The 16,982-nt window shown below is 40.4% G+C and overlaps 2 protein-coding genes across 4 annotated transcripts; both read right to left on the reverse strand.

Annotated features, from left to right (window-relative positions):
- Positions 1–740: 740 nt before the first annotated feature.
- On the reverse strand, positions 741–11,687 carry LOC103702501 (soluble starch synthase 1, chloroplastic/amyloplastic). 3 transcript variants are annotated; one of them, XM_008784956.4, is made up of 15 exons: positions 11,226–11,683; positions 9,823–10,187; positions 8,913–8,990; positions 8,701–8,825; positions 6,839–6,920; positions 6,569–6,742; positions 6,346–6,427; positions 6,159–6,250; positions 5,969–6,031; positions 5,800–5,889; positions 3,100–3,224; positions 2,916–3,024; positions 2,785–2,840; positions 2,585–2,624; positions 741–1,151 (listed from the first exon to the last, which is right to left on the reverse strand). In XM_008784956.4, exons 1-15 carry the CDS (start codon positions 11,455–11,457, stop codon positions 993–995), a joined length of 1,872 nt encoding a protein of 623 aa, XP_008783178.2. In that variant the 5' UTR covers positions 11,458–11,683; the 3' UTR covers positions 741–992. The 3 variants fall into 3 exon arrangements, with proteins under 3 accessions (XP_008783178.2, XP_008783179.2, XP_008783180.2); XM_008784957.4 differs by having other exon boundaries at positions 757–1,151; positions 9,823–10,178; positions 11,226–11,687; XM_008784958.3 differs by having other exon boundaries at positions 757–1,151; positions 8,701–8,820; positions 11,226–11,452.
- Positions 11,688–15,496: 3,809 nt separating this feature from the next.
- On the reverse strand, positions 15,497–16,860 carry LOC103702504. Its single transcript, XM_026802761.2, has one exon. It carries the CDS (start codon positions 16,760–16,762, stop codon positions 15,692–15,694), a length of 1,071 nt encoding a protein of 356 aa, XP_026658562.2. The 5' UTR covers positions 16,763–16,860; the 3' UTR covers positions 15,497–15,691.
- Between the last annotated feature and the right edge of the window lie 122 nt (positions 16,861–16,982).

The raw sequence follows: 16,982 nt of genomic DNA on the forward strand, positions 1-16,982 counted from the left end.
AGGTCCAAATTGGATACAGATGAAACAAGAGAGTTTCTATTACATAGCAAAAGTATAATTAAAAATAATGATCTATTTTTCCATAACTTCTATTTTAATAATCTTGATTGCTATTAAAAACAATAAAAAATCTTAGTTCCTCAAAAAGGCAGAGAAAGATGAATTAAATTCTAACAACTTACTTTTTGTGGATAGGTAAGTCTCTAATATTCTATCTTCCTCCTCTTTGACCCAAATCTAGATAGACTCGAGTCTCCCTCTTTAAGGATGAAAATACAAGAAAGCATACAAAAATGACGAGAAAATGACTTTATCTAAAATCATCAAAAGATTACTGATAACATTCTGTGGGTTGCCAAAACATTTGGTTTTCTGAATTTAAAAAGAATTTGAAATTAATTAAATATTAGTTTTGGAGAAACTTTAACTACCTAGATTGTCAGGATAAACACCCACCAGACCATTGCAGCAGCATGCCCTTAATTGAACAAGGAAGTTAATTAGTATTAGTCCCAACTAAAAATGACACTTAAATCAATAAGAAAAGGACAAAATTATACCCCCCCCCCCCCCCCCCCCCCACACACACACACACAAATGACACTTAAATCACTAAAAAAAAAGGACAAAATTGTACCACACACACATACACGCATAAATGACACTTAAATCAATGTACCGGACCATTGCAGTAGCATGACCTTGATCAAATTACGAAGTTAATTTGTGCAAGTCCCAACTGAAGATGACCATCGCTTAAACCAACAGAAAAATAAATTACCAGTGCAAACTTATTCTTCCAAGGATCACAAACTGAGAATAAGGAACAATGACCCATTCTAAGAAAAAACCTTCCTAACTTCTAATACCACCTTCTGGTCACGACTATTGAATTAGAAAATATTAAAAAATACTAAATGAATAAAACAAGTTGGTTGACGAGGAGCCACCGAATATAACCAGTATGGACAGCAGGAAGAAACAGAGTTTGCTTATCCAACATAAGGAGGATCTACAAAAACCCATTCAAAGATCTGCTCATACTGGGCAGCAGCACTGTCCCATGTGAAGTCTCTCGACATTCCACGCTTCATCAGCCCCTCCCATGAAGACTTGTGCTCTCGAAATGTCTCAATTGCCATCGTAAGTGCCTGCCGGTAATCACCACAAACTGACGTAAACAATGCAATATACATAATCTACCATTCAAGCATGTATCATCTATTTTTTTCTCAAAGGACGCGTGCATCATCTGTTGCTACAAGCAGGTACATCAATTTCAGACTGATGCCGTGGCGCAAAAGGTTAATTCCTAGACAAGAAATTCACTGCACCATGATTGATCAACGAATGACAGCTTATAGTTGTTTAAATGACTGAAATACAATGGAGTTCCCCTGGACTTCTCTACTTGCGTGCTTCTAAACAGATGCTACCCAGTGGAAGGATTTAAGAAATTCCAAGAAAGTGACTAAAGTTTTTTCTTCTCTTGTTTTGTTCTAAGTTAGCTAAATTTTCAGTTGCAGTTCAAATGTTGTTAAAATATAATCAGGCTAGTTGGTCTGGCACTAATGACATACATTAATGTGAATACACACAAATAAAGGACAAGTCATTGTGAAAATAAACACCATGCTGTGCATCTGGATGGGTGTTGGAACCATGTGCTGGCTTACTCTAATCCACTTCATAGGGAAATTAATGAAGTTTGACAGTCAAATAAGTATGATGAAGACAATGAAAGGTAGAGGGAAAAGGACACCTATTAAGGGCTGCTGAGCATACAGAAAAATAAACCTGGAAGCATGGATGCAGGCTTACCCTGTTCCATGAGGTCCTTCACCTAGTTGGTTCTGAAGAGCAATGACCAATCACAAATCTTCACCTTCGCCCTAATCATAACCTCAGACCAGTCAAACTGCCTAGGCAACCTCAGGCTAGAAAATCCACCCATAGCTCAGGGCCACAGACTACTGCCCAGGTGCTCAGCAAATCACCCAGACAAGTTAGTAAAGCATTTTTGTGCACAAAACATCCAATTATGACTGATATAGGCCCCTTGATTTGGATGATAAGCAGATTATACATGTAAGACACATTATATTCAAGTTGTAAGGCCAGTCTAGAGGCAATAGCTTCATTCTATGCTGGCTGAGTTCTTTTGTACTGATATTTTAACTAGAAATTCTCCAAGCCATTTAGTTGATATTTTAACTAGAAATATTTTGGCCATTATTTCTGAGGTACCAGAGAAATTCTCCAAGCCCATTTATAGGTAATGGAGTGGTATGATTAATTGTGTTCCTACTTTAACAGGTCTACCAGTAAAGTATCCTTTTTCTTAATACGGAACAACAACCTTTTTTTGAGAGAGATAGTGAAGAACCCATCTACTTTCATTTCAGAGGGATGACGATAGCAATAATTATTATTTATGACACAAACCCCTTTATGTTTTAATCTGCAGCCTATGGTTAAAATCTATCACTGAACTTCTATTCAGATTCTATGAAGAAATGGGAAATGGTGCCAGTCTCCTGAATTTTAAAAAGATCTTTGGTTGATAATGAACAATTAAGCTTACCCCCAACATGCTGTCTTTTGATAATGGTGAAAAAGTCCACCTGTCAAAGTATCCAATAAACCTTCATGAGTATACTGCAATTAGTAATCTCAGTGAACTACTTATAAAACTTTGTGGAGATGCAAACAAATAGATCTATCCATTTGCATCTTTATAACTCGTAAAATGATATAAAGTTGATCGACCAAGAAAGTACATACCCCGACCCCTGACCACTACCTTCTTCAGCAAAGGGGTGGAAATCCTCCACTGTATCCTGTTGAAAGCAAAAGTAAGACTAACACATCTTCATTAAGGATTAAGCAACAGGAATTTACTACTAAGATCTCACTCGGAGGCCACCGGTGCAATGGACGACCGGTACAGTTCCATATCTCATTGCATACAACTGATTTAGACCACAAGGCTCGAATCTGGAGGGCATCAATAAAATGTCGCACCTGTACATTTCAAATGTTATATAAGCTACAAACCTCTAGATACATCTTGCACTCCAGGTTGAAAGATCTTTATACCCTGCAGTTATCCGGTGGGAAATAGAGACATTAAATCCAACCCATCCACGGAACTTTTCTCTGTAGGTAGACTCTGCAGATCTCATCCAATCTTCGGTATCTGGGTCCCCTGATCCAAGCATAATCTGAAACAGATTTGAATGGTTAAAAACAAAAGAGATGCCATGCATACTCATAGTTTAGCAATTGCAATCAACTAAAGGCAACTACCTTTAGTAATACTTTGATTCGCAATATTTAAATCACAAAATTACGCTGTAAGAAATTCATTCAGGTATAAAATAACATGCAGATAGGCATGTTGCCAGCAAGTTTTAACAAGAAAAAAGATCCTTGCTCTATTAGATATCAGGCAACACATTCTCTTTGTCAATAAAATACCACAATGGCTGCCCACCATCCAAAAAAGGAAAAGAAGCTAGATAGCACCAATTGGGCAAGATCTGGAAAATAAAAATGTAGTTGATGAGGGTTCGCGTCTGAAGTATCAGGTGCCCTCAAGTCTAGCTCGTAAAAATATGCATTTTTTTCTTCTACAGAAAAGTGAAGACCCTTAAGGGAGATACTGCAAGCTTTTCACACTTCACGAAGTTAACTTTTTCCAAGAGAACACAGATCAATGAAGCAACTCCAAATGATACAGATATGCAAAGGCAAAGCATGGTAAGCCATTCATCATCTTATTTGATGATCAAGATCATCAAGAAATTTTATTCAAGAAAAATAAATTTGAGCCAACCAGTCCATTTGATCAAAGCAAAAGGATCATTTGTGACTATTTCAGATTTAAATATTCATTCATGGGAGTATTGCAACTTACCTTTTTGATGTCTAAGGGTCTGGGTTACCCAGATCCTTTTTTTTTTGGTACAAAGGTTGCTCACCCTATTCTGGTACAAGTGCAGCCAGCAGAATCAAGAGCGGCAGTCTGGCACAACAATAAAGGAGGGACCCCCTGGTGTATCCAAAGGATCTTTCTGGAGTGCTATATAGTATAGGAGGCGACCCAGTCAGCAGCCCTGTTCGCCTCCCGATACACATGCATTGCCTGAAAGACGCTGCAATTTCTCATCATCCTATGAATGTCGTAGAGTAGAGGACTTCCATCCCCCCTCCGCCCCTCCTCTCGTATCCAATCGATCACCGTGGCCAAGTCTCCCTCGAGGATACCTAGATCCTTCAATTACACCTGACACATCACACATAGCATGGGTATGGCCGCAGCAGTTGGGAATGGATTTATGAGAGGAAGTTTGAAGAGAATCACAAAGGATTGGCTACTTAGACCTAGCACAATCTTATTGAGTTAGAATAATCATATAATATAGTGGGAAAGGATTTCAGGCAAGTAGTATGAAGCTGGCTTCTGATCCTGAAAAAGCCTTATGTTGGGCCCCACGAATAGGAAAAAACGATATATTTCACCCAATGTATTCTTATCTTTTTTTCTTTGCATGTCCTGTGCCTTTTTTTTTGAAAAAAAAAAAAGGTATATGATCGAGCAGGGAAGAATACAAAGGACTGGACTCTCTCCAGACTCTAGAAATTTCTCTCTTCTATTTTTCCCTTAGAAATCACACCTAAAAATTAGAATAAAAAACATCATTTTCAAAATAATAGGAAAATTTTATATTTATCATTTTATAATGACCAGGCTCTCTTCTAGGGGCTGGGTAACCATTTTTGTATAATGTCAATTTAACCAAATAAACAATATCTTAGTAATAAGATTTGCTGGTGTCAACTATGCACTGGTAGCACAGAATGGTATTGTAGAATGTCCCACGTTAGAACATCATATTTGTATTGTTGAATGTACCATGTTAGAACATATTTGGATACATATGTCAGGGAAACCAGCTCAAGCAATAAATAAGGCAATATGCGTGTGGTTTACAGTTACATAACCTCTTCTACACTGTAAGTGATCCACACTAAGTTTCCACTTAACATGCATACCACTAAACACAATTCCTGATATCTCCATGCTCAAGCCATATGACAGGATAGTTACATCCATCTCTGGGGTTTGCAGAGATTCATATCCATGCTCCTCATGCAGTAGAATGCTGGCTTTGGACATTGATCACTATAACTACACCTCAATGACCATAATTAATCTCATATGATCCCAGTTTCCACCGCAAGGACCACACTCATGAGTGATTGTGAGCCCGCAATCAATGCTCTATAGTGAACTGCATTGAGTTTCCATTTACAAGAGCATAGAAATCTAAAGACTAAATAAGTTAATTACTTAATAGTTTTAGAAACTAAATTTAGACAGTTTTTCAAGTAAGAGAGTCTGAGTATTGCCTTATAGAATGAAATCTGTATAATAAAGCCATCCTGAAACAAAATATAGTTTTTGATTGGATTGTAGTTTTATATAGTTTATGTGCTCTTCTCCTACTAAGAAGGTGTAGTAATGCCGGTTACTTTTGCTTCTATATAACAGTTTGATGAGGTTATCTGGTTGTTCCAATTGTAACAATCATGTTACATCATTCTGTCTGATTGGTAGTCAGCACTGAATGATCAGAAATTTGTAAGCAAGACTCAAATAAAATTTTCAGTAAAAGGCGGATCTTTAGACATTATGTCACGAGCTTGGAAGCAATGCTGCTTTCAGGGTATAATGTATGACACTACCTACTTGAGATTTATGCAAACACTAGATAAAAGAAAGAATCAACTTACGAACTGGATGTCATCTTGCAAAAGCTCAGGCAGAGCTAACTTAATTAGATCAGTGCCCTTTTGGTAGTCCAATCTTCCAATGAATCCAATCTGTGAATGCCATCCAAAGTAGAATGAAAAGGAACGAACCTTAATCAAGATTAAGGACTAGCTGAGATCAATTTCTAACCAGCGGGCAGTCAGGCCTAATGGCCAGTCCTAATTCCTTCTGTAATGCTGCTTTGCATTGAGCCTGCCTAGGAATCACTTGATATGTGAGATATAAATCTTGAGGCAATTAATACAAGGAGCAGAAAAGGCAGTGAAGACTGGTTTTAATGAAAATTGTGGATTCCAGATGCTAAACATCCATTAAACACCTTTCCAGAGAGATCATCGATTGAATAATGAAATGGGATAAATTTGTCTGAAGCAGGGTCCCAGTCATCAACATCAATACCATTTGTGATTCCTGTAAGCAACAAAAATTTCAAGTTGTTTAGATCTTCATCATTATTCAGAAGGCTTACTGGAGCACAGCCCAGAAGTTCAAACAAATGAGATTACCATTCAGTACACTCTTTCGACTACTAAGAAGCTCATTGAGACCATGCCCGCCTTCAACAGTTGTTATCTCCCAAGAGTAACCCTGTCAATGAATGTTGGCTTTCAATTCAATAACATGCAAAAGAATGTTTTTGTTTCACTACTTCTTGTGCTCCTTTTAATCTCTAAAAAATGTCGGGGGAAAAAACCTAAAAGCTGATAAATAGAATATGCAGCAAATGACCTGACTAACTGTCACTATACGATCAGCTGTCACAATTGCACCCTTCAGAATATTGACAGCCTCACCCTTGTCAAGTGCATGTGTCCTTGCCCATGGGGGAAACACCCACTCTAGAGCTCCATACCATTCAGATGGCAATCCCAAGTTCTGATATGTGGTTGCTGCTTCCACCCCCTTAAAGGAATACAGTATATATAGAATTAAGATTGAGATTTTGAGACAAATAACGGAACAAATGAATGCATGTCATAAAATGCAGCCAACGTATACCTGATGTGCCAAGTTATGTATGACAAGAATGCTCCGTGCATCTTTATAAACACCATATGGACGGTATTTTGCCCCTAGAAGGCTAAATAAAAAATCATACAGTAAGGAAAAATAAATTCAACAAATTTATGTCAACAGGTTAAGCTAGTTATTTTAAATAACCAGTAAATATTATGTACAAAGAGATGGTAGACTGACAACATTATACCAAACAAAAGCAGCAATCAACCATGCCCATTTAAAATGGCAATTTGAAAAATGCTACGTAAAGATCAGTGTTAAAATCACCACTTGTCCCAAAAGTTTAAACTGATAGGATGAGGTAGATTTATTTATATATTTTATATTTTTTTACACTCCCTCTCACATGTGAGCTGGACGTCCCTTTAATGGATGAGCCCAACATGTGAAATTTTTAATAATGGGGTTAAAGAGTGCGGAGATAGGGTTCGAACTCAGGACCTCTGCTCTGATACCATGTTAAAATCACCACTTGTCCCAAAAACCTAAGCTGATAGGATGAGATAGATTTATTTATATAATTTATATTTTCTTACAATCAGCATTTGTTTTTAACTTTTGTTTTAAATTGTTCATCATATAAACTCTCTTTTAGTTGATATGTCCAGCTCTCTAGAAGGTTTACAGCACATTTCTAGGTAATTTGGTCGTTCTAGGTCTATGAGAAGTTCTGACAACTTGATGCATCAGCAGAGATAACTTAAGTACTTGCTTGTACAGGAAAGTTGAAAGTCTTTTACACCTAATGGATCCCCAGTTACCTAATTTCTCAATCATAATTATCTGATTTATAATCATTGACGATAGAGTTTTGTATGTAGGTACTCAATCTTAGAGTTCTATATATGGTAGATCAAAATCAAGCCTTGAAACTTGAATAGGGTGAGCAATGTAGCAGTAACCAAATCATGAAGTTTAGTTTATTATCGAGGAACTTAATACTTGAAGAAACAGTCTCTCACACATCTTTTCTCAAGTCATCTCGATCTTTGCTCGAGTATAAACCAAACCTCTGCCTGCCCACAACTGATCTTGTTGAGGTAGTTAGGGACAGTCTGCTAGCCATAATGTCAGCATATATCAGAATATACACATCCCTATTATGTTGATCATCATTTATTTTTTATTCCTTGCATGAGTATGTATATAAGTACAGATTTGATGTATAGTAGCAATGAGCTTGTGCAATGCACACAAGGAGCAAGATGAATTTTAGATATCGAGATTATTTTTTTAATTCACGAAATATAATAAATGCACTAATAAAAAGAGGAAAGAGAGTGAAAAAAATGGTGCATTTGGCAAAGAATCATAATGCAAAATGTCCACAAACATGAACAGTTGAAAGCCAATTAGGTTGGGCATCCATTGGAATTTTGTATATATAATCGTAGCGACTAAACCTCTGTATTTATCTCATTCCTGGGACATGAGTTCTTGTAACGGCACATATAATTGGGACATTTCTCTTGCAAAATATCGTGTTTCACTACAAACACTTGCTTGTTGGGTTTCAGTATGAATAAAGTGAGCACAGTCAGCAGATTGATTGGAAGACCACTCATACAAATCTCCTATAAATAATGGCTATCTTTGGTTTTAACATCCGCTAGGATATACAGCTCCAACTCCAGACCAAATTAATGCCTCCAAAAAATAACTGAACAAATGAGAATATTTTGAACTATCTCAAGCTATTATTACATAATTTAAAACCTTAGATGTGCTAACAAACAATGATCTAATTATGAAGCATGCATCATTGCATGTACAGGTAAAAATAACCAAGACTGGATGGATAAGATAGATCAAACGTAGGAGTGCAGAGGTTGACAACATACACTGGAACAAGGCTTGCATGCCAATCATTGACAAGGAACAAGCAATTCTGGCCATATATGTAACCTCCCAATGGAAGTACTAACGGAGCCTCACATGCTGCATAGCAGAGCAATGTAAACCTAAACTGCAAAATGGAACTTATTCATTGACATAAAGAAAAACCTGTTTTTCATTGTTTGATTGTAATCTATTGGATAAGTTATATACTGACCTGATTGTCACCAAAAGCTCCATATCTGTCACCATACGGGTTTCCATCTCTATGATAACAAAAATGATCGACAAACACCTAGTCGCAAAAGATAAACAAGAAAAAAGCCCAGTAGTAAATGGTTGATCAGCAGTTATAATGAAGCTAAGATTAATGTCAAATATGAAAGAATGCAATGATTTCTTGGGAATTATTGTACATAAATACATAAAAAATTTAAGTGCATAACAAATGATAAAAGATTAAATGTGTGTATATATATATATAGGAAGAAAAGAGAGGAGAACAGAAAAAATATATATAAACATACACACATGAGAAGAGAGAGAGGAGAGGGAGGGAGGGAGAGGGAGAGAGTGTGATATGATGTTTCAAAGTAGCCTTTACCTAATTATATATCATAATACCAATAATGATGTACTGTGCATATTAGAACTACCAAGACTAACAAACTACTAAATGAAAAAATTAGGGTTAACTATTCTGCTTACAAAATAACTGATTAAAACAAAAAAAAAAAACTAACAATGGTTGCCTAAAGAAGGCTACCTGAAAATGAAAATTAGAAGTACAATATGATGATATTCACACCACACCTGAAAGCACACATACTTGCTGACATAGATCCATATGCACAGATGCACACACCCACAAATATCAAACAGGGAAGAGAATCTGTATGAACATGAACTGATCCCAGAAAAGTCTCTTAAAGATGATTACCAAGAAAACGACCAGAATGAAAATTGCTATTAGGAGGTGATAATGTTATTCAAATTAGTTATGCCAGCATAGATATCAATACAAACATACAAAAGAATCCACTCAATGCACATGCACTACAAAAATAGTTACCATGGCAGATAGCAGGTTCATTAGAAAATAATGATCTACAAGGTTATGTGAATACCCAATCAACGCCAGCCCTATATTCATGAAAAAATGTAACTTCCTGCTCTCCACCGAAGCATGGAATTTTAATGCGCCTTCCAACATCAACTGCATTAGCAAAATTTTTATCCGAATCTCCATTTAAATATCTTGGAGACACGACCATCACACGATGACCACGAGTTGCAAGAGCAATAGGTAAGGAACCACAGACATCTCCTAGTCCTCCCGTCTTTGAGTAGGGTGCAGCCTCAGCGGTGACAAAAACAATATTATATGTTAATCTAGTTTGTGGTTGCTCCTCTTCTTCAGTGCCTTCAGCTTCTTCCTCTTCCTCTCTATTATCAATAACAGCAGCGCTAGAAACTGAGACTTCTGCATCACCTTCATGTTAATTTGACGAACTTCTGATCAGAAAACTTATCTCAAAGCATCAGAAAGTAACATTCTGTCAGAAAGACAGCGTGGCTGCTATGCTAATAATTATTTTAGAAAATCCACTTGTGGAAAACCTCAAATTATAAAAATATAAACAAATGACATCGGACGGCAAGATCAATGATGGTTGTAATATGCATGGCACCACTGAAGCGTTTCTTTGGGAATCTTTTAATCTAGCATCTAGAGGGTCAGCATTTATCAAATTTAGTCATATGGACAGAAAACACAAATGACCATAGAAGTATCATACATCACCAATGACAAGAAGAGAAGTTCACAAATATGATCTCAAGATACAGATATATCTTCCGAACTCATTGCACATCACATGGTGACAGGCTGAAAGAATGCCAAGACAATATATATGCTATTGCAAGAGGTGATCATTTGCATCCAATCTTGCGAATACAAAGCTGATCTACTTCTGCATCATTAAATATGTTAAAGGAGTCTTTTTTTTGGCTTCTAGTTGGGGAAGGACGCGAAGCATGAGGGCAGAACAACATTAACGTCAAACCGTGAAAGAACATTTGCACAATATCTGTCCTATATGACACTCCTGGATTCTTGTTATAAGATAATATTCAGCCAATAGATTTTGAAACATGCTCCACTTCATTGTGTGCAAGAAGGCTTTGAAAGGTTGTCGTAAAGCTTGCATATATTGTCAAGAAAGAATTTCGTCCACATATTGTTCCAAGAACGATCAACCTGGACAATTGCGACAGACTAAGTAGATCTAAAAATTCGAGGCCGATTCTCGTTTCTTTGAATCGTCGAAAAAAATCGGATCAAAGTTCTTGCAAGAAAATTTTACGTCGTTGCCAGAAAATCTCCCTTCAACCATCAAGAATCTCTGCGATTAGTAAAAAGAGTCGTTTCTTTTGAAAGAAAAGCGTGTGAAGAATCAAAAATTTGAAATAAAGCGAAGGGTAATCATCAAACAAGATCGATGCTTAAAAAAAAAGGAAAAAAAATTACCATCAGGCTGCGTCTTCTCGTCCTCTGTTTCTGCGAGGACGGGGACCGGCGGGTCCTCTTTGCTGCGCTCCGCCACGCACCGCCTCCTCGCGAACAGGGGCCCACAGGCCCGCCTCTTCCAGCAGGACAATCCGACGGCCGTGGGCTGACATATGGCCGGATCCAGCGGCGAGGGCTTCGCGGAGCCGCGGGCGGCGACGGGGGAGCAGGATACGCGCAGAGCCGCCGCCATTTCTGGGAACCAGAAAAGAAGATAGAACAGTGAAGGGAAAGAGAGGAATTATGGAGTGGTGAGCGCTTGGAGAAACGTGAACCGTGCGAAAAAGAATAAAGAGGGAAAAAGAAAAGGAGTGGGAGTTGGAATAGGAGGAGGGTTTTTGTTTGGTTCGTTTGGGTTTTCGACAGATAGCCCGGAGAGTTTCCCGGGAAGAGTAGTTTCAAAAGCGATATCTTCACGAGGCTAATGCTTACAGGCTCCCGACCAAGAAACTACGGAAAAGAACTAACCAATTATTTGAAGGAGCCTCAGTTGTTGGCACTTCTGATTTGGGCAAGTCTCGCGTAGGATATACGCCTTAAAGTAGGAGGATGGGGGGGGAGGATGGGATAGTGGGGGCCGCGTCAACATTCAAGGTACGCGACTCGGTGCACTATCTCGGATTCCTGGAGACACGTGGACGTGGCGTTGTCATCTTGTGGCAGGCCTAACTAGGATTGGGCATTTTGTTTCCTTGGAAGACGGACATGAGAAATTGTGACCATTCCAAGTATACCGAGCTTCAAGCCATTTTTGTACCTCAATAACCTTTCAACGAACATTGTGACGAGAAATGCTTCCTCAAAAGAGAGTAACACGCCACTGAGGTGGTAGCCTAGTGGAAGCGTGGCCTTACTTCCAACCAAGTGGTTCCGAGTTCGAAACGTACGGACGTCGATTAAATTATGAAGACCGGATGCTCCCTGCTCGGACACGGGGTCTGAAAGGACGTATCGCTCTGCTAGTAGCCTTGGTGGTACCAGATATGACGTACTCACACGTGGTATTCGTGCCGGAGCCCAGAGGAGTAACCGAGTTGGGCCCACAGGTGGAGAGGGTATGAGTAAAACCGGCCGGGGTGCCCAACATACGGTCATTTCTGTCCGCATCGAACATTCTCCTAGCGGGATGGGAGCCCAGTGAGGATTGCTACATGGGGGTGGGCTTGTCCCTTCCTTCCCCTTTTTTGAAAAAAAAAGAGAGTAACATGATAACCATGCAACTTCTTTCGTATGAGATCTGATTTGTGATAGCGAGCACCGATCCAGCAATATGTCTATTAATTGTCGTAATTATATTTCCAGTTTCATTCTTTACCCTCCTTTTTGAGATATCATGGTATTTTGTTAGTATCTCTTTTAATATTGACACTATTTTTTTTTTTGAAACAAATTCTGTTGTGGTTCGAATTTGGCCCGAGGGTGACCACGCTGGTGGTGTCGAGGAAGCCGCCGTTAATTGGAGGAAGAAGATGGGGGCCACCTCCTGCACAGCGGCGACGGCGGACCTACACAAAGTCTTACTGGTGTTTCCGATAAAGGCCCTCCGACGGTCAAGTTAGAGTGGGGTAAATTTGATCCGGCCAAAAAGTCCCTTAGAAGTTACTTGACCGGGTTATTTATAATCCCAGTGGAGAGGCCTAGGTGGCAGAGGTATTGTCCGCCCTCATCATGAGAGGGAGCGTGACTCTGAGCTAAATGGCGCGCAGCTAAGGCTAGCCGGTAGCTTGTGGTGATGTCCGTTCTCAAAAACGATAAAGTGTTGACAGACGTAGCAGGATATGCCCGGAGTAGTCATAGTATTGTCCTTTGACTGTTGAGGACCAACTATCGAGGCGTGGCATGGTGGCGTTGTAATGTACGACCACGTATGAGGGCGTGAGCGCACGCATAGGTGCGGTTATTGGCGAGGCCGAACCCATTAAAAGGACGCATCATGCATTTGGCGAGGTCAGCTGGACGGGTGTTGAGAGTAGCTCGGCTTCCCGGGTTCCGAGGTGTGCTCGGTGGAGTGCCCCGAGCTCGGTCGGGGTGGGTTGGCGATCATTGGAGACACTCCGAACTTGGTGAGGCGAGTCAGTGAATATCCGAGGCTGATGAAGCTTTTTGGTGGAGTACAAGGTCGAGCTGATTCTAGACTGGACGAGAATTCAACCGGTCAGTGCTGGCATTTATTAGGCCAAAACTGGGCAGTCTTTTAGCTATGGGCTGAACGATCCATTTCGCCCCCATCAAATTCTCTCCAAACTTATCCTGCAATTCCTTTGTTTGATCCATTCCTTCTCGCATCAAATTGTTCTTAAACAATGATATTTCTCATCCCCACAAGGCACTCATCCAGTTGTGCTCTTAACCTCAAAAAAGATAATGCTGGCCTCTGAATCTTTAATTGGATGGAGTACAAAAATCTTCATCGCGGCTTTCGTTTGGATGCTCCAAAATATGTGGGTGTCTTAAATTGACCTCTGCAAATACACAAAAGACTTATGGATGATATTGTTGTAGATCATAATAGACCTTATGGGCTCGTTTGATTCGCGGAAAAAAAAAGGGAGAAAGTGAGGTCAACGAAAAAGTAATGAGATGCCTCTTGTTTGGTTGGAGTTTTCAAAGGAGAGAGATGAGAAAGTTGTATTCCCATCGAAATATGATTCCCACGTTTCATGAGAAAGTCTTTTCCATGAGAAACATGGGAGAGGCGGGAATCACTCCATTTTTACTTTTTTCCAAAAAGGCCCTTCCGCATTAAAGAAGCATTAAAGAGGCATTAAAAACCTAATTTTTATTAAGGACATAATAGGAATTATATATAACTTTTTCAGGAAAGTGGATAGCCAACCAAACATAAGCACTTTGTAAATTTGTCATTTTCCCACGGTCAACCAAACATGCCAAAAGTACTTTCCTAGGCATCATCTTCTTAGTAATTTGTTTCTCAGGAATCATATTCCTAGAAGGAAAAATGCTTTCCGCGAACCAAACGAGCCCTATAAGAATTCGCAGAACATTTGATCAATTAACAAGGTTATTTCCTAGTAATAAGTTTAATGATAGACAATGACAATTCAGAACTAAACTAGCAGAATGACTTTCACCAAATTATTATTTCCCTTCAATCCCATTTACTAAATAGAATGCATTGCCACCCACAAAGTAACTCAGGAAGGAATATGGTAATATGGGCAACCATCCCCCTTTTATTTTACTGAAGCTGGAAGCAAGCATCTCCTTCTAGTGCGCTAAATGTTTTCTCTAGGTTAAATCGCGTACCCTAGTAACAAGCCATGTGATGTACGATAATCTGTTATTTTGATAAAATATAAGATTTTTGACAATATCTGTAAGGATTTTAAATCTCAAGTAGAAGAATTAAAGCTAAATGAGTGGGAAAAAATCCTTAATATCAATGTTTAAAATAGGAACAGTCATAAAAGAAAAAATTGTTAAAAAAAGACTTCGTCTGTGATTTTCTCGGCCCCAAGGGAGAAGGGCTAGCTGCTATTGATGAAGACAGGCTATTGGAATAGAAGGTAGGAAGCCACCCAAAGGCGGGCTGGAAGGCGACAATAGCAATACAAATAAGAATTTATTGAATAAATCCTATATATAGGATTTAATCAATGCCACTTGCTCCAAGTTCATTGCAAACTTTTAATCAGTTATGCTGCATGGCACCTATATATACTTCTAAAGAGCAACTAAAAAAAAGGATTCTCTGATCGATTAAATAGCACATTTGTCATGCTCCTTGATCCAAGTTTATTGCAAACTTGTCATTAGTTATGCTGCATAGCTCTTATATATACTTCAGAAGATCAGCTAAAAAGAGGATTCTCTAATCAGTTAAATTGCAAATTAATCGTACCGCTCGATCGAAGTTCGTTGCAAACTTTTAATTAGTTATAGTTATGCTGCAAGCTCCTATATATATTTCTAACAAACAACTTTAAAAAAAAAATCTTTGGTCAGGTAAATTGCATGTTTATCATGCCTTGTTTCTCTTATTGGCCCAATTATCATACTTTCTCAAAAATCATTTCATAGAAAAGCTAAATATTCAATAAAAGCACATACTTTCATGTATATGAGTCGTAATTATATGTAGTATATGTTTTGCATGATAAAGAGTTATATAGCCCTGAACCATATATTTTGGAAATAAACAATTGTGCTATGTCGTTGCCAAACACGGGGCACACAACACGAGCAGTAGCTATCCATCCATGAGATGCATGACGTGGCAACTATCAAAGAGTATTTTATATATTGCAAAATAGGCATGGCAAAAGATCCAAAACTATATATATATATATATATATATAGAATCTATATCACCGTGCATATTTTCTACAACAACTAATATGTTTAAGCAGCTAAGCCATCCTCCTCCCCAATCCCTTAATTAATTACATGATGCATCTCAACGGGGTCTAATGACAAAGTGGGCACAGCATCAGCCCATTCTCATTGCACTTGCCGCATCTCACCACCCCCTCCCCGTCCTCCGCCGCCACTTTGCAGCTCCCATTGCACTCCAAGCACGGCACGAACCTCGCCCCACCGCACCCCTCGCACTCCCTCCACCCTCCTTTCCCCCTCTCCCCTCTCGCCGCCACCCAACGTAGCATCTCCCTCAGCTTCCCGGTCTCCCCGAGCTCCACCACCTCCTCCACCCCTCCCACGTACCTCCCCCTTACGAACAGCCTCGGCACCGCTGCCCCCTCACCGACGAGCTCCCTCACCTCCTTCAAGTAATCCCCGTGGAGCGACACGTCCCGTTCCTCCGCCTCCACCCCGGCCTCCACGGCGTGCGCCTCCACCCCCCGACGCGCCCGCTCGCAGTCCTCGAACGTCCGCCGCACCCCACGCAGCGTCGTCGTGTACAGGACCACGCCGTTGCCATTCCCCGGAGGGCAGCGCTCGGGATAGCCCTCCAAGGGGTCTCGCCGCCGCCACCGGGCAGCGGCAGCGTGGTCGCCGCCTGCCTTCCTGCTCTCCCTCTCCTGCCGGTCGCGAATTACGAAGCTGTTCTCCTTCACCGGCTTGAACCCTGCAAGCTCAGGCGGGGACAGGCGGGGCGGCGACCCGGATCGAGGAAGGGAGGATGGTGACTTCGGGGCGTCGAGCTCTTCGAGCGTGTGGAAGGAGCTAGTCTTCTGAGGAGGTTTCTTGTGGTCGGAGGAGGGAGGGGGGAGTTGAGGGGGAGGTTGACGGAGAGAGGGCTTGAGATCCTCCAAGGCTTTGCTGACCTCGGACCAAGAGTGTGGAGAGAGCTCGTATGATTCAATTTTCTCGAGGAGAGGAAGAGGCAGGGGCGTGATGGCCTTCTTCTCTTGCTGCTGCTGCTGCTGCTGCTGCTTGGGGTCTTCTTCTGTTATGGTGGTGATGAGCCAGGGCTCTTGGATGGTGCTGACATCGAAAAGGGCGATGCTGGTGGGAGGAGGGCAATAGACGTCCGCCGCGACAGCCGCTTCCACGCGCTTCGAGCTCGCACATCCCATGCTTTCCTTCTCCGTATCGCAACCACGAAGCTTGAGGCTGGCAGCTGGCTTCAGGAAGGAAGAAAGATAGATACATGATACATAACGAGAGAGAGAGAGAGAGACGGGGAATGGGCGAGATTGTGGTGAAGAGGGGAGGCGAGAAATTGAGCGGCTGCGCACGGACCGTGAGTATCCTCTTGTAACGGTTGATTGATAAGTGTGAGGGAAGACCGAATTT

This window comes from Phoenix dactylifera, chromosome 8, assembly GCF_009389715.1.
Source record: "Phoenix dactylifera cultivar Barhee BC4 chromosome 8, palm_55x_up_171113_PBpolish2nd_filt_p, whole genome shotgun sequence".
Lineage (NCBI taxonomy): Eukaryota > Viridiplantae > Streptophyta > Magnoliopsida > Arecales > Arecaceae > Phoenix > Phoenix dactylifera.